The sequence below is a fragment of the Zonotrichia albicollis genome, chromosome 1 (genome assembly GCF_047830755.1).
Source record: "Zonotrichia albicollis isolate bZonAlb1 chromosome 1, bZonAlb1.hap1, whole genome shotgun sequence".
In the NCBI taxonomy this organism is placed as follows: domain Eukaryota; kingdom Metazoa; phylum Chordata; class Aves; order Passeriformes; family Passerellidae; genus Zonotrichia; species Zonotrichia albicollis.
In genome coordinates, this window is record NC_133819.1 from 92,920,517 (window position 1) to 92,947,411 (window position 26,895).

Here is a 26,895-nt window from a genome sequence, read left to right on the forward strand (position 1 = left end):
AGTGAGATTTGAGTCTAAATGAGGACACAGCTGCTTCCTCCTCTTCCTTCATCTCTGCATTAGCTGCAGTTGGCAGTGAGCCTTGGAGCATTCTCATTTCTTCACGTTAAATATTTTGGAAAACAGAGATTAGTCAGAGTTGCCAAAGCGATGCTTTCAATAGCTCAGAGTTCAATAATTGACTTCCTTGAAATTTTCAACTGCCTCTAGTTACTTCTGAAGTCTCAGCCCACAAGAAAAACAGCAGGATAGCAGTTTTTTTAAGGCTTAGCATGATGCATAACCTGCTCCTTCTTTGCCATTTCATAACTGAAGGAATTAACACAATCAATAGCTTGGCAGCAGTGCTTAGGGAGCTTGCCACGTGGAGCCCAGGTAGGAGTTCCTCAAGCTGAAGGTCAGCATCCCACATCCTCCCAGTTTACACAAACAGCTTGTTTTGCCCTCCTCATCCACCAGACACCACAGCATGCTCACCTCTGATGTCAGTGTTAGCACGGCTTGGTGCAATACGGACTTGAGGATGCCTACACCTGCACCCTGGACTGAAAGATTTAAGATTGCTTTGGACAATCTTAATAACCATTTGATTTTAGTTACAAACAACAAAGACCCATGCCATTTCTTGCTTGCTTTGTCACATGCACCTCTAGTGTAAGACAAAACAATCCTCCTCCTTTAGGCCTGATAACATAAAACAGTTTGTTCACATCTTTGACCACAAAGTCTCTTCAAATTTAGCATAAAGCCAGTAAATACTGATAATATGCATCTAAAATCCTCATGGGACGGCTTTACCTCAAATGTATCAAAAGGTCACAAAATGTTCTTTTCAAAACTTCAGTTTATCCCATCAATTTTCTCAACTTCATTTTCAGTGGCACTGCACAACAAGCAGAGAATTTCAGAGCCAGGTACATTGACAGCAGCTCATTCTTTAGTATTTTTTACATGCTGATTTACATTTTGAAAACACATGAGTGGATTTATGAGAAGATAAAGGTGTATATTAAAGTCACACCTACTAAATGCATAGCAAAGTGATGTGTGAGCAAAAGGAGTATCAAACATAAAATATTAATCCTGTGTTGAGGTGTCTAACCTCTAACTTAATTGAAAATTTAAAGTGTATTATAAACATTTAGACTTAAGAGACCAACATACTAATCTGGTGCATTTAAAGCTGGAACAATGAATGTGATTGAGTCACCAAGTCCCAGGGGCAATGGAGTGGATTACTAAATCCTCTAAGAGCTGATGCTAGTCAATGACAGTATTTCACAAAATAAAAGAGAGGGACAGCCAATATGATATTTCATTGACAACTATACCCAGAAGTGCCCACATAACAAGACATACTACTATTGAAAAGAATTGTGCAGTATTATCATCAAATTTTAAAGATACAAGATTACAAATGTGACACAGAATAACGATCCACTTTTGGCAGCTTTTTGAAACCTCATGAGTGATAAGTTATGTCTTTCCCTTGTCAAGATATAGTTGCTTTGAAATTCCCAGACAAGTGAAATACAATACTCAAATGCTTGAATGCTAAAGCACTCATGTAAGGAAAGCACCGGGTACCACAAGTAAAATGTAGCAAATTATCTTTATTAAATAAGTCTTTTTTTTATTATTCCCCTGTCCCCATTTTAAAGAATGGTTTTGGTTTTTTTAACAGCTGAAAACAGAACTGAAAATAAAGAGCTAAAATACAAAACCTTTCAAGGCATAAACCATAATTACTCTGAAGACAATATAGCCCACTCTGAAAGAGCTACACTCTTAATCTAAATATCCAAAACAGTAGAAAGTTAATTCCAGTTACCTCTGCACTGCCAGTTACAGGTAGCAAGCAGCTCTGGAATAACAACTTCACTCTCAAAGTTTAACTAATTTCTAAGTTAGACTTTGGAACCAGATATAGACCTGCTGACATGAAGTCTTTCTGAAGTACTCTCAGTCTCTTAGCACTCAAATTACACTATGGGACAACCAAGTTAATTTGTTTTCACAAGAGCAAAGAAGGAGCCCTCAGAAGTCAGGAAGAGCCCAAAGGCATTGTAAGGAATGGCTGCCTCCTTTTAGCTCCTGCCTAGTGATATCCATAAGCTTTTCCAGTCTGAACTGTAGAGGACGGCCCTCCAACAGTCTCAGAGGCGGCTCTTCTATCACACTCTGCTCAGAGAGGGCTCACAGGGGAGACACCGGAAGATTTAAGCGGTCTCTGAGGTCAGCTTTAAGCCCCACCTGACCAAGAAGTATGAGTTCAGCCCTGCAAAGCAGAATAAGGGAATAAAAGCAAGCAGGACTGCCCAAGCATCTGAACACAAACTACTCCTTCCAGAGTCAGGCTGCCTCAGACTTGGACCAGAGCTCTAATACACATTCAAAGGCAATCAGAGGAAGTTCCATGTTTAACCCTGACCTCTGGCTGCACATGCCTGAACACACACTGGCAGCACTGGCAGGCCCACCAAGAGTTAACTTTAATAGCAAGAGGAGATAAAAAAAATTCAGCACTCCAAGTGAAATCTCAAGCACAGAAGTGCCCAAGTGTCAGCAGCTTCCCACTTACCCTTGGAGTTCACAGCAAACAAAGCTCTCTCATTATCCTCCCATGCCCTACCCCACTTCCCATCCCTCAGTTTCAGGATACTCACCAAACAAAACATATACTTCATATCCCCAGAACTGCAGGATTAGAAAAATATTTGATATTTCAAACTTACACTAAAGTTGCTTTAATAAGTTACATGAAAGATACTTTATTTTCCACAGCAGAAAATAGAAAATTCAATAATCCAAGTGGCTAAAAGTTGAAATAAAATGCTGTGAATCTGTTTGGCACAAACAGGCCTGCTGTCTTTGCTAAAGAGCAAATCTGTTGACATTGAATATTTTAACACAGTGATCAGCTCCACAACTTGCAAGCTGCAACCACTTGCTGCTGCTCTCATCATTATGTCCAGCTCTGCCTGCGTGATGTCTCCAGCACAAGCGCTTCACAGCAAGAGCATGGCTTTGGCTGCAACAAAAAGAAATCCATACATAACTGCAAAATGTTAAACACAGTTGGGCATGTGAGTGTAAACATCAACACTCCTGTAATTAGTACTCTTCAGTTAACACTACCAACTGAGGAAAAACTGACTTGTGACAACCAGCAGGTATTAAGTTCTTATTAAGTAGGGTCATTAACACTAATGACATTATATCCTCTCACTCATCAATAATTCAAACAGCTATTGATTTTCAGTTTTACCACATTAAGCTGGAGGTCAAGTATCTCAGTTACTTAGATATGACAGATTTCTGGCTTTTAGCCTGCAATTTCCTGTTATCTGGTGTCTCTTTCCCATTCACTGCAAGCACACAGAGGCCAAAGTCACCATCAACTTCCATTTCTGTTACTATCAATGCCAGTGTGTGATAGAAGAACCCAGGGGAGTGCTTCAAGTGAAACATTCCAAGACTCTCCAGAGTCTCTCTAGCTGTCACTGCAGCAGCCCCACATATAGCTTGTCACTTCTTTGGTTTCTGCTGGAAGCTGCCCACCAAAGCTTGCTGTCATCCATTCCTAAGTGTTTTGCTGATGTACACAGACAGCAATCCTTTCCACTCTCTTATCACTATTTTTTATCATCATATTTATGACTAAAGGTAAAGCTTTTTTTTAAGTAGGCCAAAAAGGGTAATACTTCTCAAAGCGTTTGCATAGCATGAGGTATGTTGGCATTTAACCCCCCTCTGGTTTTTGTTCATATTTGTTGGAAGGTTTTTTAACACATCTAAATAAATAATATTTTTATTTCTGGGTTTTGCTTCAAGACATCTTTAAACTTTCAGAGATCAAACTTTTCCTAAAATGATAACAATTTTTGATATAGAAATAAACTAGACTCATATATTTTATACTATAAGAACAGAACTCCAGCACTGTTAGTCTGAAGAATAGTATTTCATTGCTCCTAACTCACTTCAAAAGACATACCTGTTATCTATCTCAACACCTGTGGTCCAGTCAGCCAGTGCTGGTTCCTTCCCACTTTGCTTCCATGTGTACAAGATAATCTTCCCATTTTCTAGGCCTACTGCAACAATGTATCTATCAAGAGAATAATTACATTCATTTCATTAGAAATTACAGTAGACAGCTCAGTGAGGTCAGTTCTAATGCAGGATAGAAAGAATAGCACTCAAGCACTGTTGTTGCACATTGCCCTTTAAATCAGTATTTACTTTCCATGAAAAAAATTAATACATCCAAGCTGCTTCACAAAAAAGTTAGCAAAGCGTAGACCTGCTACATATATTTGGTTAGGAAAAAATAAGGAGGCTATCAAAACATCAGATCAGTCAATATTTTTGGAAGAATTAATGTGTTTCAGATGTGTCCATGCATCTCTCCCTCCCCTCTCCCACTTCCATTTTTCTCATTACACTGCTTGGAGAAGTCACCATACACCTGAAAAGGTGACTAGGAAAGAAAAAAAGTAGAGGTCATTCTGTTAAAAAATGGTCAAAACAATTGACAAGTAGATTTAGGGAGCTGTTTAGCCACAGGAAACTAGTTGACTAAAGGGATAAATACTAATTTCAGATTAAACACAAAATGACATTACAGAAAACCAGCAATACCTTCCATCAGGAGTAAGCACATGGCTGATACCAACAGCAGTCACAGAATCCCCAGCATCCAGCACTGTTGAGCAAGGCTTGATTGCATCCAGCTCATTCCCTTCAGTAATCACTGGCAAATCACACTGCCCCCAGATAATGACCTGTAAGAAAAAGCATCATCTGTGAACTTCCACTCAATCTTCTTGTAAATGCACATACAAAAACATAAGGAATAACTTCATTAAAATAATTTCAAGGCAGAGTGGATGACCCTAAAAATGGTAAAAACACCCTCTACCTACAAAGATTCAACTTTGTAGGCAGTCTGTCTGATTTCATGAAAGTTACTGACAACAAAACCAGATTCTGTTATGAAAGTTAAAGAAAAATTCGAGACCCATAGAATTATGTGACATATGCTTGTCTCACTGCATGAAAAAAGAAGGGAGAATGTCCAACTGGCAGCCCACAGTCTTGTATATACATATTCAAGTACTTTATTTAGCTTATGAAAGTATCACTGATTTGTGTGCTAATACATGCAATAAGATTGTTGTGTATATATAAAATAGAGGCTCATTAGAACACAGTGTTTGTTATTCTAAAAGATGTTTAAAACAACCCTGGGCTTTCTAAACTCCTTTAACATTAATTACCTTTTTGTCCCGACTGCCAGTAATAAAATACTTGCTGTCTGGTGTCCAATCACAGGACCAAATGATTCGACTGTGAACAGCTGTATTTTTATCTGTGTATGCACAGCAAGTGAAGACTGGTCCTGCAATAAAAAGAGGAAAAAGCCTTGTTTCAACTGCTTTACATATTAAAAGTGATTGTTACTCTTACTAAACTCTATGTCAGAACTGCAAGAATACTTTGACATTATTCCACTCATCTTTAAAGCAAATGAGAATACTTACAACTATATGAGGTTTTTTCCAGCATTACGACAGTGATAACTAGCAACTGTTCAAGACCATATCTGTAAGACCTTATAGCCCTAAAGCAGTAGGAACAATTCAATCTTTTAAATAAATTTCTTTTTCAGAAGAATTTAAGTAGAACACCTTCAGGTTATGTCTATCAAGTTTTTTTAAGAACACTGACTTCAGAAGTTTTTGAATAGTCCAACATTTACCTTGTGTTCACATTTCCCCAGTAATTTCACTAAAACTCCTATTTACCAGTAAAGTCCCAACTGTCAAATCATAATGGTCTAATTGTAAAGATTAATGTGTTCCCAAAGAGACAAGCTCATATTTCAGCATGTATTCCATCAGGCACTATATCTGATCAGCAGATCAGTAAATGAGAATGCTTTTCCTAAGTAGAAAAGGTTGTCATTTTGGAGCACAGACTTGAAATAACCACTTCTTGAGATGCCAATAGCAGCAGTTTTGCTTTACACTGATAATGATGTTATTTGTAGACAGAAGGGTTATTGATGAACAGATGAAAAGAGGATTTCCTCTACTTGCTATGAGTATTCATGATCCTTATCCCGAACCATTGTGTAACTACTGTAGACAATATGCCAGGCTTTAGAATAGAAGTCTGAATAGAACAGAAATTCAAGCCAGGATACAACTGGACACTGTCTGAAGGGGCCAAAACTCACTGCCAAGTTTCTAGGAACATTCTATAGAGCCCAGCAGTGTTTATATGCTATTAAGCCAAGAGTGCAATGATAATTGCTTTCAGCACAAGCATCTGTTCTAGGATTCTATTAAAGTGTTCAATAGCAATCTCCTCATGATTTTGCAAGGCTCAAAGTCTTAATGAGAAAGTCAACTGAATCCTTACTATCAGCTCTTTTTCCAGACATAGCCAGTTCTAGTCAAATTAATCAATTGTGTAGGATTATCAGAAAGCCACACCAAAGACACAGATTAATCCTGTCAGGAGTCTCAAAGTGTCAGGCCATGCAAGCAGGGACAAGGCAGTTTGTGCAAGATATGGGTGCAGCACTGAACCTTCTGGCTATGCCTGCACAGAACTCTGCAATGAAGGCTCTCCTTGACAGAATGCCAATCTGAAGTTCAGCTTGTATGCTTGATTTCAATAAGTCAAATGTACAATCACACACAGAAGGCACGAGGACTTCATTACATCCATCAATTAAACACCATCTAAAGCCTGATTATATTCTTCTCTGCATTTTAATTTCCTTTTTATGTTTCCACATATTAATTGCATTTCTTAAATTCACAAGAGCCTTCAACACTAACAATTCTCCAAAGTTTCAAGCAAAGTGTCCATTAAAATATTTTATCAATTCTCTTTCAAATATTTTGCAGCAAAAAATACTGAACAAACTGCCAAGTCTACAAATGCATACATCCTTTTCACATCTTACCTGACTCTGAGGAATCCTGTTTCCTCCACAGTGACCAATTCCTGTCTCTAGAAACAGCCAGTAAAAAGCTGTCATCAGGAGAAAATGCCAGCTGAGTAACAGTCAGATTGTGAAAAGACAAAGTCTGCAGTTTCTTCCAAGAAGTAGTGCTCCACAAAATAATTGCTGCATGTTCTTTTTTGGAAGCCTGGATGGATGGAAAACAGTATCAGTATGAATTAATGAGAGCAAGTATAAAAGTCACACATTTCAAAGTAGTAAGATATTAGCTTGTTTTTAGGCTTGCAATCCAGTAAGACTCAGCTTTCCTCTAGGAAGTTTCAACATTGTTTCCCTACTTTCTTCCAATGCTGACAATATATCAGTAAGAAAACATTTCAGACCCATATTTCTTAGAATTTATCTTACTAATATCTTCAAATGAATCACACACAATGTAGGAATAATAACTCATTGGCAATCCACCCTCACCTTTGCAAGCCAACTGTCACTTACACAAAATCTTTCACATTTTGTGAGAAAGAAGAAGATTCAACCCTAGAAACTGGACAGCACTTTTCACTAGGTGGTGCTAGAATCTTTTCTTACCTTACACGCTGAGGCAATTAGAGTGTTTGAATTATTGCAAGCAACACAAAAAATTTCATATCCATGTCCGTATCTGAAACACACGTGAAAACAGATTTAACACATTACAATCATTTTTGCAGTATGTGTCAGAGTTGTTACACTAATTTAAATCCCTTTTCAAAAATGAAAGGCACCTGCCAGGAACTTCTCACCACTGTTTCTGTATCACATACCAAACAATTTGTTCAGCTTTCAGTTTAAACATCTGCACAATTTTTTCCATTAGAAACTGGCTACAGAAAAATCTCTCCAGCCCATTCCATAGTCCTAGAGCACCAGCACTGCAAAAGCCACCCTAATGATTAACAAAGCAGATTAAAGCAGCATTTAATGTATCCCTATTTTCTTAAAAAGCAATTTTCACACTACTGATAAAAATCATAAGCCACATATTTGAAAACCACTGAAGAAATATGTCACAAACACACACTCAAAGGATGCCTATTCTGTGAAATATGGCAAGAAGACTTCTGAACTAAAAGGTAATGTTAGAAAAGGAAAAAAACCTCTGTAAAACCCCCAAAATTTCTAGCCTTCTCCAGAACTACATTTTTTAATCAGTCTTCACATAAGTTTTGCTGAAATCCAAGCTCACATATCCGGACTGGTATTTAACTAATAAGGGGAAATTCCATACGGACTAACACAAATTAAAATCAGTCACAAAAAAACTTGGAAGTCAAGTAAAATGGGAGGTGTAACCTCCAGTAGACAAGTATCAGCTCAGTGGGGTGGGGTGGTTTCCTATGATTCTCCTAGATCTGAAGAGATAGGCAGTTCTCTTAATAAACTCCTTGGTCAGCAGTGTTAACTTCTTACAGGGGACTGATGTTCATGGGATTTCACTGGCAGCCACAACAGCCTTAAATGACAAATTATTGGATCTGCTGAACCAAGTCCAAAGAATCATCACTGGGCATATCCCATCAACAGACTGCCAAGGCCATGTCTGAACACTGGGAATGCAATGGCTGTCATGAAATGTAACTGTGCCTGGACCTTTCAACAGGGAGAGGGACTGGTGTGTACCCCTAACTGAAATGTTAAGTTGTGAATCCGAGTGTGTCTTATAATGATGAAGGTACTACTGCATGTCTTGCTCTTAATTTGCCACCAGCAGGAGTTTTATCATAATGCTTACTTTTAAAGCACATTCCTGGAGACTGTTTTGTAGTGAAAACCGCTGCAAGCCAATTTTCTAAAACTAAAAAATATTTGTTGTCTCAAAAGTATAAATTTCCTGAAATTCAATGACGGGAAAATAACCTGTGAAACAAATCCTCAGTTGTTTAGGTTTTAATCTCCTAAAAGTAGCATTTGAAGAGCCGTTGATTTCAAGCTTCTGCATGCAATGATTCTTTTGCTAAATTGAAATGTCAAAATGTAACCATTCTTACTAAATTAACAGAAAACACAAAACATTTTCTCTTGCAAAATTACATGAGTAGAACTATCCTAGGTCAGACCAGCAGTTGTATAGACCATTGCTGTCTCCAGTAAAGAGAATTAAGCTATTGGCAACAGGAGATGCTGTTTTAAAGGAGTGTATGTGAGCCTTGACAGCATAGGAGCTACAATACAGTCCCATCCTCTGATCCTATAAATAATATCTGATCTCTTCACTACATAGTACACCACCAAATAAAGGTTCACAATGGAGAGAAGTAACTGCATGAATGAATAATGAAATTATCTTTTCAACCACAGGCAATTTTGCCTCAGCATTGTACAATGCACAGCATTTTTTAACACACAGGTAGACTGAATGGACTTCCAGGTGTCCAGACAAATGAATACAGTAATTTTCTAGTGTCAAAAAGGATCTCTTCCAACTCCCAAGTGTATTACATGAAATGTACGTACATACAAACATATATATTTATGTCATCACTCAAGCTTTAATCTCAGCATGCTGCATGATAATTTTCCAAGGGGATAAAGATTAGCATATTCTCGCAAGATTTACCATAATTTAAAGTTATTATATTATGTAAAAAACTCAGCCAGTTCTTCATACTAAAACCTCCTCAAGCAAACACTTTGTAAAACCCAACACTAATCCTTCAAAATTTGGTGTCAAGTTAGAGCTAGGAATACACAAATGTCAATGACAAACAAGCTATTTTTAGCAAGTCAGTGCCTCACACTGTTCTTCTGCTGCTATGGCAACTTGAAATCTACATTATGTGATTTCATGTTACTTCTTTCAAGATTACTCTGACCAAAAAATCTGAAAGTCTATGAATGCTTTACATCTTGTTGCTCTTGCATAAAATGATCTATATCATTAGCTGTGTCTCTAAAACCAGAAAAAACTGCTCAGATAAAAGTAATCTGAAGACTGTCATAAAACAGAGTTATTTTAATGAATGCAGGATATAAAGGCAGATAAGCAGTACTCCCATAGCAGAGTATAAAATATTAATGTCCCACTACACTTAGTGAAATGTCAAAGGCAAATGATGAAGAATTTTGGCCTTGGCTCCTTTTCACTACTTAAACATCCCTTATCAATCTATTTATGTGAGTGCATTAGCAGCCATAGAATGCACAGAAGAAACAGTTAAAGTAACAGTTAGAAATTACAAAATGTGCAGGTATGGTCTAACATCCACTGGCTTTCCTCCTAAAATCATTCTTGAGTACAAACATAGTAACAGAGCTTAAAAGCATTCAAATCAGATTTACTGCCCAACTGAAGGCAAAGATGAACTCCCACAGAACTTCCCCCTCGGTTCAATGAAGCAAGCTGCAGAGCATTTTCTCAAAGCTTTTTATTTCCTTCCTCACAAAGCTGGTAATGTAACTGTAATGTTCCTTCCTGACAGAAGTGGTGACTTTAACCATCAGCAAAGGCTCAACAATCGTCTTGTTCCAGTCTGAGACCCCTTTCAGGAGATTCAGATAAATAAAACCACAAGAGATTGAGATTATTCAATTTCTTTGCACTATACTTCAATACCAAAACATTAAAGATTTTGAAAGTGTAGCCTCATGTTACTGGGATCCTTAACAAATCATGTGAAAATTGTTGTGAATTTCAGAAAAGGAAGAAAACACAGCTGAAGAATTCTAAAATGCTGCAACCTCAAAACAATTATCATGGCCACGTAACTCCATTACCTTTGCAACTGACAACCACTCTGTCAGTATTCAATACTCAAACCAGCCTTGTAACCATCTTACTCAACACTTATCACTTTGCTCTACCTCTAGACACACTAGAGTGCTGCTGGCTCCATCTACTGCACCTTACAGCTCTGACAGGAGTTCGGGGTAAACTCCTCCATTGATGCCTCAGCCTCTACTTCCACACCACATCTGCAAGCCCATGCCATGAAGTGGAAAGTAGCAAAAAATTCCTTACACAGAGTGACCTTCAGTATAGACAAGGCTTTAAGAAGAAACAATCAACTAAAATAAAACTGTGGCACATCAGTTCTAACTGCCATTTTCTTCACTGTTTCCTAATTTATATATATTTATATGTCATTTATTTATTTTACAAGCAATACAGTACACACAAAGTCAAACGACATAGTACAACAGGAAGAGCTACAAGCCTAGGCTACATTAACATGTTGCAACAGCTTTCTGGAAATTTTGTAATGAAGAACAGAAGGAAAAAATAAAACTTACAACTTCTGAATTTCAGGCCATAAGGTATTCTGCAGCAAGTGATCCTCTGGTGGAGGTTCTGAAAGAGATTTGTACAGCCTATTCAAATTTGATTTTTTTCAAATCAGCTAAATAATGCTTCAAGTTTATATTCAATGAACCTCATTCTCTATTACATATAACAGGAATAATTCTCATACCTGTAAGGATCAAGGGTTGAAAATAAATCTCTGGATACTGATTTGAAATGGTATTAAATGATTCTTCATCCTCATCTGGTTGAATAGCCATATCTCCTATTAAAATAAAGACTTCATTAGCTAGAGAACATACTAGAAAGGGGGGAAAATATGAGGATTTATTATAAAAGTAAAAAACATCTGTATTTATACAAGTAGTTGAAACTAGGTTTCTCTGCTGGCAGAGTATAATAATATGAATCCTAAAAGCTGGTTATTATAGTGCATATGAGAATGAGAAGATTTTAAAAAAAATAATAGTCTAACCTTCATTTTGAAACTGACCTCTCTCCATCAGCACAATCTTTCAGAGATTCCTAAAAAGAATTTCACTGAGCAAAGCAGTCACCAGAGTTCAACCTGTGTTTCCCCAGTGTTAAACCTTTCTTTCTGTACATGAAAAGTTTAAGACAAAAATCTCTGATACAAGTGATGAGTTCCTAAATTTGATGTAGATCACTAAATGGAAACCTATATTTGAGCAGGTGTAACTTGCAAACTTGAGCAAAAATGCTGAGGGCTCAGTCCTTAGCTTTAAGCAAAAGTATCAGAGGTAACCATAACTAGTTAATTGTAAGTGAAAATTCAACTCTGTCCTTCATTGTCAAGGCATTAAGAAAAAGCTACAGAAATGGGGAACAGTTCCTCTCAGATAGAATCTAACTTTTTGCCAAATGTACCTCTCAAGCACAGCAGTTTCAAAAAGAAGGTACAGAAAAAGCAAAGCAAAGACTATCTTCTCATTCATCCCATCTTTGCTCTCTTTGAAAATGAAATGAGCACCATTCATCTGAGACCACTGATCACCAGAAGATTCCTCTGCAGAGTGAGTGAGACCACATCTGTGGTGTTTTAATCCCAGCCACCAATGCTGACAGCACTGTGTGAGCAGTGGTGGATGATGCAGGGAAGTTCTATTTGCTGAGCTGCCTCCTTGACATGAAGTCAATGGAAATTAGTTATTCTGTGTCTGGCCACAATCTAGAAGAAGGAGGTTTTATTCCCCCTCTCACTGGAACACCTCATGAGTTAGCTGGGGAAAAAAAAAGTTTGCCAAAATATACTTACAAGTTACTTGAAGTACAACTAGGTTGTTATTTCTCTACAAATTATTTAGGAAAATTTGGCTTACTGCCATTGAAGACCCGAGAGACAAAGCTTATTAAAATGCTTCCTTTTGTAGATCACACCTTCTGATAAAGCTTTAGGCAAAGAAAAAAACCAGATGTGACCTAATTTGTACATTCCACTATAGTGCATTTTTACCAGAGGCTTTATGAAAAACGAGATCCCTGATCTCATTCTCAGCATCAGGAAAATACTTATCATTCTAGGGAGATGTCTGTCCCTCCTTCCCTGTTTCCTCACAGTGTAATCTCCACTGCCTCTCCAAGATATTAGCTACTGTTGGCTAACTAATATTCTTACTTGTGTTTTTTACTTTAAAACACCATGTTTAGGTGCTAGCAAAAAAATAAACGCTTTGCACGATTTTATTTCTAGATTCTGAACTTGCAGTCAAGACTACACTTACAGACCTAATATGTACACTAAAACAATCCCTTAAATAAAGTTTCCACATGAAACACCACAACCATTATTTCTCACTAGCAATACCTTCAAAAACAGCTTTATTGGATAATCCCAAAGCTGGCACAGTTGCACCTTCTGGAAGATCAGATGACTGCTGAATTAAAGAAAAAAGAAAGGTTACACACATATTGTCACATAGGCTTGGATTTCAAAGGCCACAGCTTAAGGAATCCCTGAGAGTTTCTACAGTTACTTTCCTAGAGAAGTGAAGGGGGCACTTTGAAAAATTCTTGTCTAGAACATACCCTGGACAAAAAAAAAAAGACCAGTACTCTGGCAGGAAGGGGAGAAGGAAAAAAAAAAAAAAAAACAACCAACAAAAAAGCGCTTTTCTAAGGCTCCAGCTCAAGGATTTTCTTCAACACTAATTGCAGGTTTTCTTCCACAATTATATTTATTCTGGCACATACATGACAATTAATCTATTAACTGAGAGCACTGCAGTTTTTAACACAATAGAACTGGGAAATCGTTGTTCTGAAGTGAAATAATAAAGCAGCATTTTGGAAAAGAGAACAGAGGGTGACTGCCTGTGACCACAACTTGAAACACAGCTCAGTAAATAGTACTGAGATGCGGCTGCAATACGTGTCTGTTTAAAGCAGCACAAGGGAAGGACAAATCATGAGACAGAAAATACTTCCATAATGGTACAGGAAAAGAGTAAAAGTTTAGAAAGGATAAGTGAACTTGGGGACCTTTGTGTAAAGATAAAAAAAGATTTAATAGCTGTAAACCCACTTCCTTATGGTATCAGGAAAGTTCAAAGAAAGACCGTTTCACTGAATTAAATCAATATTTTAGGTAACAGCATAAAATGTACTTAAATGTTCATAATTAGATGAGAAAATGTGTCAGAGATCCAGACAAGCACAAGGCCTCTAAAACAAAAATGGTTCCTCATTACAACCCAAAGTATAATACAAACCTATGGATTTGAACTGAATATAATCCTATTCAACCCTTTTAGAATATAAAACTGTTTTTTGGTTTCAGATACTTTTTTGGGGAAGGCATTTAAGCCACATTAAGAAAAAGCTTCCCCACTTCAGTGATAAAAAGTTTTCACAGAAAACAATTTCAAGAAAGCTATTTAAAAGCAGCTGTATAATTAGAGCTCATAAAGCCTCCCTCTTTAACCAAAGCCCATGTGAAACACTTTATGATATGAATCAAAAAACAGCACTCAGAGGAAAAGCCAATAAGAAAAGTCTAAATAAAGTCAAATAATGACATCTGCCACCCTTATAAAAGCACAATGTTATTTGTACAATGGTCATTATGCAAATGCTTACGAAGTCTTGTGGAATTAAATCACTAAGAAGCAACTTATGTAACTTCTTGCTATCGAAAATGATTTTATTTCTATCCCAGATATTTCAACTGTTAAATTAAATGGAAAGGTTAATCCATCTCTGAGAAACTGCACAAAAAGCCCTGCTTTTGAGTGAGATACCCAAAAACCATGCAAGGCACTGTACAGAGGCAACTATCTTGAATGAGGTCTGCTCCACCAAATGCAGACAAAATCAGAATTAGACCTTAATGCAAATGGGGAGCAAACAAAGGATAGCAGCACAAGATAGCTGACATACCCACAACTAAGAACTGGAATGTAAAGAAAATTTCAAATGCCAATAGGAATTAAAGCAAGTACATATTTATAAATATTTGTATGCAAGAACTAAAAATAGTGCTGAAATCTTTATGGTATTCCAAGCATGCAATTGCAAAAAAAAAAAAAGTAATACCAACACATAACCACACAACAATAATTAGAACTAGGCAAGACTACTACACTCTTAAATTAAGGGAAAATACACCAACAGGCTTTATTGTTTGCTTCATCTCCAAGTGTGCACAGCGGTCTGCTTTGGTTTGAGTTACCTAAAATTTACCCACACTCTTTTCAATCTTTTGACACAGTGTCTTGTTTGGTTTCAGATAGAACCCGTTTCATCTAACAACACCATAAAAATACATATGAGACAAGACACATGGAAGCAAGCAGAAGAGTAAGGAAAGCAAGGTTATAGTTTCAGTACAACTAAAAGAATTTTTACAAAGTTTAGTAATTTAGCAATCTGACATTTTCTGAAGCATTATTTATTTTACATCTAACAGCATTCTCTTTGTGTAGCCTTGCTTTAGCATACTTACATGGGAGCAGAGCTTCTCCATTGGGATCCCAGTGATGTTACTGAAGTTTTCTATAAAGTTCTTGGGAGCACGGAAAACCCGAAGCACTTTTTCATCTGCTCCTGACACGAACTCAAAGCGGCCAATCATCGCCAGGCAGCGCAGGTCGTACCCGTGCACTTGAGGCCTGGCAATTTCATGCCATGTCACCTACAAAGGGAGCAGACACACAGCTAAAACACGATTCTTAAACAGATAAACAGGGCAATTTAAAGTTCCAAAAAAGCACCACTAGTCTACTTGCTGAATTTATTAACACAAAGCAAAGTTAAGAGCAGCCTTCTACTGATGTGCATAAAACTGGAGCTCACATACATCAGTTGAATCCTCTTTTTCCACCAAACCATTCCTGTAATTAGTAAACTGTGTCCCTGCACAGATGTGTTTAAGGCCCTTACTGTGACTACTTCATGCTAGACAGTCAGGAATAGAACATAATTTGCCTAAGCAAAAAGAGGTTTCTATCCTACTACTTCCAAGACTGTATGTCTGAAAGACCTAAGAAAGGCAGTGATAATTATCCTGCCTCCTTCATCTGTTCTTTCACAAAGAACAGCAGCACTGCTGTCAGCAGGCTACAGGTTCCTACTGTCCTCTTTTCTTTAAATATTTGATTCAAGTGAGATCATTTAATAGAAGCTTTGCAAAAAACTGACAAAACCATAATAGATTCTAAGTGTCATTTGCTATTTCACCCAGATGATACTTCAGTTGGAAAAATCCAGTGTGTACTTTTGAGTTAAGAGCTAGCAGAACCAGAATCAATTGGAATAACTTAGACTACTTCAGTATTCCAATGCCTATAGCCAAGACTAGATATCATGTGAGTATAAGCAAAGGCATTATATTGACTGTAAACTGCACATATCACCCTTGAAACTCAATTGAGTTCTGAATGTTGAAGTTTCTGATAGGACCTGAATGGGAATTTGAGACATCCTACAAAATCTCATGATTTCACAAGGGCTTGATTAGTTTTCAGTGAGGAAAAAAGCATGCATTCTTTAAAGAAAGATAAAATCAAACACTGCAACAAGCCCTCCTCACCCTTTACTGGGTATATCTTTGCATAGTACACAAAAAACTCAAACCCCAAACAAAGAGAGGGCTAAATAAGTCATGTAATAAGCTTCTTCCAGAAAAATCAGGATGGAAATTTGCATGAAAAATTGAAGCTGATGGTTATCCCTCTTTTCTGATATTTTGATATCAGAACTGAGACGTTAAGAAAGGATGCTTATTTGCATTCAACACTTTGTTTCCTTTTTATAGGGAAAAATGTGAGCTCTAATACTAACTCTCCATAAACATCTGAACCATCCATTTTGTCCTGTTAAGACAAACATCAGATGTCACCTGTTGTAATTTTTCAAATGCTAAACAGTGTGATAAAAAAGGCATTTTAAAAGCCTGTGCTATCCAAGTTCATGAGCAGCAGAACTAAAAACTTTTCCAGGGTTTAGAAGTACTGAATAAACATGTTCAAAAGACCCATTTCTATTCCAGCCCTCCACTTCACCCATCCAAAAAGGATACTGAGGCTTTCTCCCACATCTCATGCAGCAGCAAATACTGAAACTACTTAGAGTTACACCTGGTCAAATTAGCCTGGTGGCTACTCTGTGTCAGAACAGGCAAAGTACAAGAAATCAGTTCATGCCATATTTAGATATGAAGACTATAATCACTCTGCTAAATCGATTGATTCAAAAGTTTCAGGGTGAGCTGTGCAGGTAAATCACACAAAGATCAGTTCTTTCAGAAGACAGGATTAAAAATTAGCAAGCAGCATAACTAATAAAGAGTGGTGCTTCAGTAGGTCACAGAGAAAGTGACATTGACAACCCTTGAATGCTGCCAACTTACATCATGTGCTAGTCCTGAACTTTGTTTTGATATATTTAATGTATCCTCCTGAGTGGAGATTAGGGTAAAAAGCAGGGAAGGAAACTGGAAATATTCTTCCTACAACACAAGGCAAAACATAACTCTTGAAATGGGACTGTCACCACTCCTGTGTGGTCTGGAAGAAGGAAATCACAGACCTGATGGCAAATTCACTCTCAGAAGTATCAGACCTCCTGTACTGGTCTACATTACAGAAGCTTTGATGAGACAGCTATAATAGCCTCCCCAACCAATGGCACAGGGCCTTATATGACTACAGTCAGTCTAGCTTCTGCCAGTTTCCTGAATGGAATATTGGTACTGTACTGCCAGAAAAGGTTGTATTTGTGGAGGAGAAAAATGCATGAGAAACAAGACACAGGAACTTCTAAACAGACTTTCCCCCAATCCAATGCAGGAGGAGTGAGCAAGCAGCTGTGTTAACTGTGTTAGCTCAGTTGCTGGCTGGGGATTAAAACAGGACAGGCATCAGCTGCACTCATGCAGTTCAGATAATCATTCTAGTAAAACTGAGTCATTGACAAATTAATGTAAAAAAATACAGTGAGAACTTTGTTTAAATTATGTTAATGTAAAAAAGCACAACCAAAGTTTAGTTTCTTTATTATTACCTGCAGCAGTGTAGCCAGTTGTTAAACACTGCAATAGGTGGTTATCAGTACCAGTCATGTATTCCTCCTTCTCAATTACTGCAGAGCCTGCTTTCTGGGAGAACACTAACTGAAGGAAATCTGGACATGAACTCAGGATTGAACTGCAATCATGCTGTGTGATTGCAAAAGCTCTGCCACTAATATTTTTAAAGTGAAAACAGCACATACTCCATTACCAAATAAAGCAGTTTTAAACAGACCATCGCTTGTGGAACTTGAAGGTTTGAGTTATATACACACAACGCAGGACTGACCAAGCCCCTTAACCACACTCACAAAATCTTTGAAGATCATACCTCTGTTTCTTCCTTCCTTTTCCATGGAGCAAAGAGCCTTGTAGTTTGATCAAAGCTCACACTGATGACAAATTCTCCTTCTGGATCCCACTTCACATCTTCTACACTGTTAAAATGTCCTGAAATCACAACTTCTGGAGTCCATTCTTTCTATGAAAAGAGTTCCACAAAGAAGTAAGGAGTTTTTCATTTGACTGATTGGCACATTCTAAGCAAAATAAAACTATAAATGTACTTATTAAAAAAGTAAGAAAAATACACTGGTAAACAGCAAATTATTAGAACTCATGAGAGGCTGAAGAGACAAAAATACTGATGTATTGCTCCCATCTGAAATAAACTTGTGTTATTTGCTCAGCTGTGAACAAAACACAACAACAAAGGAGTTCAAGCCATACAACTGACTTCTTATCCCACAGGTAAGAAACAGGGTTTAGAGTCTGGAGGATTTCAACCTTCTTTCTATGCAAGAATGAGACTCCTACAGAAAAGGACTATTTCAATCACTAATTTTAAATTATACTGTTACAGAATAACAGTTTTAACAACAGAAATTTACCTCAAATGACTTAAAAGTACAATTCTTTTAAGTAATACTACTAACAAACAAACCAATGTACCTTATTAACTGTATCCTGTTTCCAAAGGTGTAGTGCTCCATGGAAAGCATGAGCGATGATCATTGAACCATCTGGACTAAACTGGCAGTCAAAAAATCCAAGAGTATTGCCACCCACTTCACCTACCCGTACCTAAATTAATGAACAGAAGTGAAATATCCATGAAAATGGCCTTCCATTCCTACAAAATCATTCTTACTTCATGAGATTAAAAACTACATCTAGACAAGAGTTCACATTACACACACAAACACACTCGAAGAATATTTTAATTGCAAAGATAAGCACTGAAATGCCATGGGAATTAAAGCTTTGTGCCAGATGAGTGGAGCCTCCCTTCATATTCGTCTCAAGATAGGATTCCCCCAAGGGAAAGAAAACACTGCAATAGATTAGATGCAAACCCAAATGTTCTGTGTTTCAGTCCAGCTTGTTGGATGCAACAGTTCCTTATCGTCTGTTGCCTGGCTACTGCTCTGTTGCACAATAAAAAAAAAAGATCCAAAGAAACAGTAGTTCCCAAGTAGGTTGTTTTTTTTTCTACTTAATTTCCAAGATTCCCTAGCATACTTTCATTTCCCTGTTTCTCCATGAACAGCTGCAATTTCATCCATACTCTTTCTGTGGCAAATTCTGGCCCCTGTTTTGTGCTTCTCTTATGACTTCCCATATGTGCACGCATGTATACACACAGGCCTTACGGTTGCTCTAGTGCCCTTCCACTTTTTTAATTTTATTAAAAGATTAATAAAGTTACAGTTTCAAGTTTTATTCAAGACATAAGACCACAATTTCTTTCAAACTTTCAACTCGTTCATTCTTATACAACCTCTTTTAAGAACAAAACAAAATGAACCAATGTCCCATTTTAAATGGCACTGCACTAGTAGTTCAGTTTTACTAGCACTCATTCAGAAAAAATACCACTCATATTGAAGTGACTTTGACAGGCCATGCTAGAGGCAGAATTCTAGTCTCACCTCTGAGCAGGGGAATGAATTTCTGAAAACATCTTGTTCATCGTATCATGATGAAAGAGAGAAACTGGGATGTTCCCCTTGTGCCCTTCCTCCCTGCAAGCTTCCTGCTCAGATTTTCCTCTCGTGATGTAAAATGGATTTTTGCCGTTAAAATGTCTGATCTGAACTTGAAGCTACACATTTGTGATCAAACCAATGCAAAGAGAATGTAAAATTAAAGAATCACTACTTGCAACAAGCTTTACTACACAACCCATTTTTAGAAGCTTGTGAATTTAGCCACAACTCCCTGTTACACCTAGGGACATCAAATGGCACCTCTATGTCATTGCGCTTTTATGAACTAATTTCTACTTCAAACACAAAGGCATCAGAATTTTTCAATGAAACAGAGGAAAAATTAAATACCCTACTGTAATTCCCATTTTTTCACCCAAGAGACAATTGGAACTTTCTTTGTGACAGGAGAGACCACAAACAATGGCTGGCATAATCCAACACAAACAACTTCAACTGAACTACAGCAATATGGAAAAGCAGGTCAACTGAAAAGACATCAATCAAAGCACTGGAGAAATCTGGTGTACCACTTGTTTATTTAGGATGATCCACATCAGAACAGCCTTCAGACTACTACATGAGTGGCACAGGAGTATCCAGCTCAAATGGAAGAAAAACCTAATGACACAGCCAATGACCAAATTACTGTGAGTAAAACCAGGTTTGTGAATTGCATGTCAGCTGCTTTGTGGTAACTGCTTAGGTCACATTCCCACAAGGATGAACTGCAAATAGTTCAGGAGGGCTTCCTCCTCCTCTTAGCAGGAGCACATAGCATGCATTACTATGAAACCCCTGCCCTGTACACTCTGAATGACAGCTGAGCACAAACATCCTTTATAAACTCCTCAGTACAGCAATAAGAAAATAAACAAGCAATAAAAATAATATCATAGCGCTTTTTTTAAAATACAGTTTTACTTGCAACAGAGCACTAGAAAAAGTATTTTTGCAAGAAAACATTACCTTTCTGTGCTAGAATTTTAGAGTTTTTGCTCCCTACAGTACACACATGACGCTGGAAACACAACTTGCATGCAGCACATACTGTGAGAAAGACTGACACTTGCCTGTTCTAGCCAGACTCCAGATTCTTTATCAGGTTCCCAGATGATCACGGTTTTGTCCATTGATGCAGATAATATCCTCATTGGTTGTTGCATGCTGCCATCTACAGTACAAGGAAAATTATTACCCTACAACCTAGGAGCATATGTTCTGAAGAAATTAGGTAATACTGAAATACAAACACATTTTAAAAATTGTTCAGGATCAGAGATATGCAATGCATTTCTTATATGCCAAATTTACAGGCTCTACATTCTTGCTGGGCATTCTTTAGGAGATATTGTATTCCCAGCCATCATCACCCAAAGAAAAAGTAAAACACATAGATGAGAACAACCATATTCCAGTTTTCTCACTCCAAACTTATACTGAATTAAATATAATCTGGAGGAAAAGCTAGAGTTTCAAAGAAAATGCACAGCACTTCTCAGTTCTATTCCTTAAGTAAGTTTTTACTGAGTGATTTACAGTTTAAAATAATCGCCCAGTATTCACTGTTTGGGGTTTTTTCCCAAATTGTTAGGTTTGCTACTGACTTCAGCATACTCTAGCACCCTACAGTACATACAGTAACTCAGGACTGCTCCCCAGAATGCAATGAAACACTCCAGAAAAAAAGCACAACACAGAATGGCAAAGAGGGAGCTGCTTCATCACCAGTTGTGAAACCTGTAGGAAAACCACTGAGGAACTCTTCATGATAGTAAGAGATATTGACAGGCATCTCATGAGGTGATATGTTAGCAACAGACTTCCCATCTTACCTTCTGCACTGAGAATATGTCCCTCAGATCTGTTTGCCTCTAATGAAAATCTATTTTAGGGAACTCAGCACTGGGCAGGCCACAGAACAGAAGCAGCTTTACGTATATGGAAGCACCTGGAAAACTTCATGGTCTAACAGGACAGTTTTCAGATTGCAGTGCAAGGCTGACAGGCCTACATTGTGCCTAAACCTTGTTCTAAAAGGCTAAACCTTTTACTGGTGTCTAATTTAAAAAAAAAAAAGAGGAAAGGCTAAGGACCAGATAACTAAACCAGTATTTTTAAAGCAAGTCTTGTGTCTTTCATTAAGTGTATTTTGATATTCTAATGGCACTCTGCTGTTCAAGCGTTGTACAGACCAGCAAAGCTGTTCTTTGTACTGCTGAAGTCACGTGCCATCAGTAACTCTAAAATATGACAGAAAAAAAGACACTTTTACCAGTACAAATAGTCAAGGGTGTTCTGACTGTGCAATGTCAAATCAAGAATCTCCTTCCCTTATGTCAGGCAGATACATAACAGCAAACCAGTACTGCAAACAAGGCTGTCAGAATTGAAGGATTTCAAAAGAAAGATAAATACTAGTGCAAAATGTAAAATTAAAACTATAAATAACACTGTTTCAATGGGAGTCTGTGCTAATGCCTTAAAGTTACATGCTTTAGAAAAACTGATACTCCAGGAATCTACTCATAAAACATTATTTGCAGAATTTAAAGACTCATCTCTACAGGAACAAGTGAACATGCAAACACAACACAAAGACACACGACTGTACTCTCTGTATATGACACTTAACACTGGTGTTTGATATCTTTTTACCTTTGCAAAATGAAGGTTGCCAGTGAACTGCATACACCCAGTTTTCATGACCAGCCAACACAGACTCCAAAGAAACTGCATATGATGTGTCAGCATCTGCCACAAATCAAAGAAAAAGTATATTTCTTTCTAAAAGCCAAGAAAGACCAGTTATTTCTGGTATCTTTAGTGAAAGCAATCAACTGCTTTCAACATCTACCAACATCTCAAAAGCTTCCTGACACTGAACACCTCCTTTAAATCCTACTTTGGGAAAAGCCCTGAGGACCAGATTTATGGTCACAGGTCAGTGCATTGTCTCAGAAGGGTCTCTGAGAATTCCTGGAGAACTCTCAAGCAGTTTTGAAATAAACACTCTAAATTGGCACTACGCATACTCTTATGCATATTTGCATCTCCAAATGACTGCAAAAACTTCAAACAGCATCTCCAAATGACTGCAAAAACTTCAAACAGCGAATCAGGATTTGCAGGAAGTATCATGAGCACTTTTTACACATACCTTCATTATATTAACTAGGTTGCCAAACCATTCACCCTACAATGTCAGCAATGCAAGCATCTGATGTTATCATGCTTAAACAGCTCATTAAATGACCATAAAGTAAGCCTGCACATACTTATCTGTTACTTGCAGTATTTTTCTAATCTTTAAGTTATAGCAGCACCTTTTAATTCATTGAATTCAAAAGAAAATGAAAGCTAAGCTATTAAACTGGAGAACTACAGAACAGCTTCTCTCCCATAGACAAATAAGTGTCCTACATATTGCATTTGGAATATGCATAACAATAACAACCCATGTTGGTATTAAGCCCTCTCACTGCTTTACCATTTCCTGTACTATATAATTAACTTTTGGCTTTAAAACAGTAATTCTGCTTTCTTAACAGCTAAAAATAATGCAGTCAACACAAAACAAACACCTTGTCAGCTTCCTCAGATCCATGAAAAGATACACAAGTGAAAAGCTATGCAGGAGAATTTTATAGCTGTTACCTACCTTTAACAGTAAAAATATTCTCTTTCAGTTTTATGGAATCATCTTCAGTTTCTGGAAGTTGCTTTAACTTTGTACATACTTTCCAAATTCTTATCAAACAGTCCTGAGCACAGCTTGCTAAGAAAAGGTCTTCACCTATTTGTTTTGAGAAAAAGAAGGAAAAAAAATAGAGCCATATTTTCATTGCAATCACTGCCATGACTAACCTACCATCTTTCCATACATGCACCTAAGAGCATTATCCCAATTTTTCCCATTTTACACAGTATCATAAAAAAAATCATTTTTATTTCAACATCAATTCACTCTCTCTACCATTCAAATTTCTTTCCTATTTTATAATACACTAGGAATATGTCCATGATTGTAAGATGTGGAAGATATGGTAAGCACTGGACATGTTATACATACACTTCCCTACTAATTATGGGCCTTTGCTTTTGGAATTCTATCAGTCTCAACACTTGTCAAAATCTCCTTTCCTCCTTTTCTTTCTCCAGGCTTGTAGCATACTCAAATTCCTTTTTTTTTGGTGCCATAGCAATAACTATTTGATTCATTGATGTCTGAAAAGATTCCCCTCGTAATTTCCCAGTTAAAAAAAAAAGGTATGGGGGAAGCAAGAAAAGAAAATATAAACATACTATTTCCCCCTACACTTCCTCACTCAGATACAGAAATTTGTATATTGAAAAGGAAAAGTTGCGAAAACACCAATTTGTTTGCATTTAAGTACCAGTTAGGTAAATATACCTGAAACAGGCAAGAAAAATGTTTTAAATGGATACAAAGTTTCATCTTGATTTTGAATCTTAATTACCACCATCACAGGAAAACAAACATCACAACCACAAGAGCTTAGGTGCTACAGTGCACCAAGGTCAACTCTTGGAGGGGTAAAACACTAGTAACTGCCATTGAACCACTATTCCACTTTATTCATCTTTCATACTGACCACAGACTGCCCACTCAACGCCTCTTATCCAATCTTCATGGCCAGGGAGTATCAACGTTTTCTGAAACTGAATAAAAACTCCTGTTACATCACAGAAATGCACTTAATGACCATGCACTTATTAGCAATAAGCTTTATTTTTTCAAGTCTTTTATATTTATAGCTTCTATTATCTGAAACAGAAAAAAAAATTAACCATGACTAAGGACTGTAATTTACATACAGATTTGAGACAAGCCTTTTTTGTTTTGCCACCATTGGATAAGCACAGGTAACACATATATGAGCAGGAAAGGGTGTGAACTTAAGGTGCACACCTTCAAGAGGCTACAATCTCTCTATGATACTGTTGAATTTTTTTTAAAGTTTATCAGGCTTACTGTGGTACACAAAGAATAGCATAATGCAGGTTTGATGTGACAATTTCTTGTATTTGTGTGAAGTGGATACAACTGCAGGTGATGAAGAAAATGAATACAGGTAAAATCAAGCACAAAAAGAAAAGCAAATGCTTTGACATTATTTTCAAGAATTAATTTATAATAGAATATTAATAATAAGAATCAGTTATGGCACTGGAAATATTCTCTATGTTTCTTAAATTTATTGACAAAATTTCTAAGGAAGGTATACATCAAAAACTGCTGATGGAAAACTCTACATGAACACAGGCTCAGGAACACCAGAATGCAAACACAGTCTGGATTCCCTTTTAAGAACTTTCACTAGTAATTTATCCTCATTTATAACATATGTAACGTTACTGGTTTATTTTGATTCAAGTACAACTGTTTACTCCTTACTTAGAATTTAACCCATTTCTGTTTTTCTTTGCCCAGAAACAGCCCTACTTCCATGACATTTCTGTATTCCAAGTTGAATTCCAATGCCTGAAGTTACTGTTACAGTTAAAACACTAGTGTAGTTTAGTATGAATAACTCATCACATTATTTCTGGCATTATATTCTACTAAATCCTTTACCCAGGCCTACTTAGAATTATGACTAAATGACAGCCTTTGCTATCAGTACAAGTCTGCAACTGAGGTCTCTCTTCCAATCTGTGACAGGGAAAAAGAAAAAAGGAAAAATATGTATGAAAAAGAATCCATACTCAGAAACTGGTGCCTCTCTCTTTGATCCAATATTTCTGATATTCCCCAAAACTATCTTCCCATCAGTGTTACTCTGCCCCTTCTCATCACACATTTGCAGTCACAATCATAAAATGGTTTCGTTTGGAAAAGACATTAAAGATCATCTAGATCCACCCTCTCCAGCCATGAGCAGGGACACTTTCCACTAGACCAGGCTGCTCAAAGCCCCATCCAACCCGGCCTCAAGCTGCTCCAGGGAAGGGGCATCCACAACTTCTCTGGGCAATTGTTCCAGTCTCACAGTAAAGAATTTCTTCCTAATAGCTACCCTAAACCTACCCTCTTTCAGTTTGAAGCCATTGCCCCATCCCCTGTAACTCCATGCCCTTGTAAAACATCCCTAAAATTACAAAGCCATCTATATGTGAGATACATGACCAGAACAGGATACATGATCAGACTAAGCTGATCAGATACTTCCAAACCAGAAATTTAGGTCTTAAGAATGTGTTCTCACAGTCACCTGAGCCTCATTTGGCTGGTCACTTCTGCAGTCACTGGCACTTCTAGATAGGGCATTCCAGAGAGATGTTTAAGTTAAACACCAAACAGGTTATGTGTAAAGGCAGCAAGGAACAGTCCAGGAAGTGACATGAAACAGAAACCTAAAGATTTTTCTGAAGATTACATGCTTCTGGTTATACAGAAAATATATCTTCTATTATCAGATAATAGATAATAAAACACATTTATTTATTCATGTATATGATCTTTGAAAAAATGCTCTGTATTTTACAGTCATTAAGGTTAGTTGGTAACTTTTTCTAACTGAAAGATTTGTTTAGGCTGAACTGTTGCTAACATCCTTCTCTTTTATTGTTTCTTTAACACTAAAATAATGTGTGCATCTCCTGAAACTTGACCCTTATATTAACCTAAACACACATCAAATAATTTTCTCTTTTCAAGGTGTTGTGGTGTGGAGTTTTTTATAATTACCCATCTTACATCAAAGAGATCTATTAAGAAAAGCAGCCATTTGTTTTCCCTTAAAAGAGTAAAGCTAATTATTTTGAGATTATTAATACCACCCCAGATTTCTAAGTCATCTCCTGAACAGGTTTTTAGGCACTACTTAGCTTGAAGTCAAGCCTGCAGTTCTTTTGTGCTGCAGAACAAGCATATTTAAATAGTCAGCTAGAAGTCTGTACTAATTTTTATATGCTTCCATTGAATAGACCCACTGACCTATTCATATGATTTAAGGCGGAGGCTGCTGAATTTTATTACCTCATACTCACTGATGGCAGTAATACCAGCACCAGATGGTGTATGAGGCTGAAGAGACATCCTCCCAAACCCCTGAAAATGCATCCAGTCCCTTAAATGGACTCATGCTGCTTTCC

At 37.2% G+C, this 26,895-nt stretch overlaps 1 protein-coding gene across 2 annotated transcripts in view; it reads right to left on the reverse strand.

Moving 5' to 3' along the window:
* Positions 1-1,593: 1,593 nt before the first annotated feature.
* The window catches only part of ELP2 (elongator acetyltransferase complex subunit 2), a 38,037-nt gene continuing 12,735 nt past the window's right edge, over positions 1,594-26,895 (reverse strand). The window contains exons 7-22 of one of the 2 annotated variants that reach the window (XM_026790995.2): positions 24,393-24,459; positions 23,437-23,571; positions 22,434-22,529; positions 20,849-20,949; positions 18,739-18,870; positions 18,119-18,268; positions 15,223-15,411; positions 13,087-13,153; positions 11,431-11,526; positions 11,252-11,309; positions 7,571-7,643; positions 6,983-7,169; positions 5,283-5,404; positions 4,645-4,787; positions 3,998-4,111; positions 1,594-3,031 (exon numbers count right to left, since the gene is read on the reverse strand). In XM_026790995.2, coding sequence (XP_026646796.2) covers positions 2,875-3,031; positions 3,998-4,111; positions 4,645-4,787; positions 5,283-5,404; positions 6,983-7,169; positions 7,571-7,643; positions 11,252-11,309; positions 11,431-11,526; positions 13,087-13,153; positions 15,223-15,411; positions 18,119-18,268; positions 18,739-18,870; positions 20,849-20,949; positions 22,434-22,529; positions 23,437-23,571; positions 24,393-24,459 — 1,887 coding nt within the window. In that variant the 3' untranslated portion in view covers positions 1,594-2,874. Of the gene's footprint in view, positions 3,032-3,997; positions 4,112-4,644; positions 4,788-5,282; positions 5,405-6,982; positions 7,170-7,570; positions 7,644-11,251; positions 11,310-11,430; positions 11,527-13,086; positions 13,157-15,222; positions 15,412-18,118; positions 18,269-18,738; positions 18,871-20,848; positions 20,950-22,433; positions 22,530-23,436; positions 23,572-24,392; positions 24,460-26,895 lie in introns of both variants that reach the window. The other variant, XM_014264330.3, reaches the window with a different exon arrangement.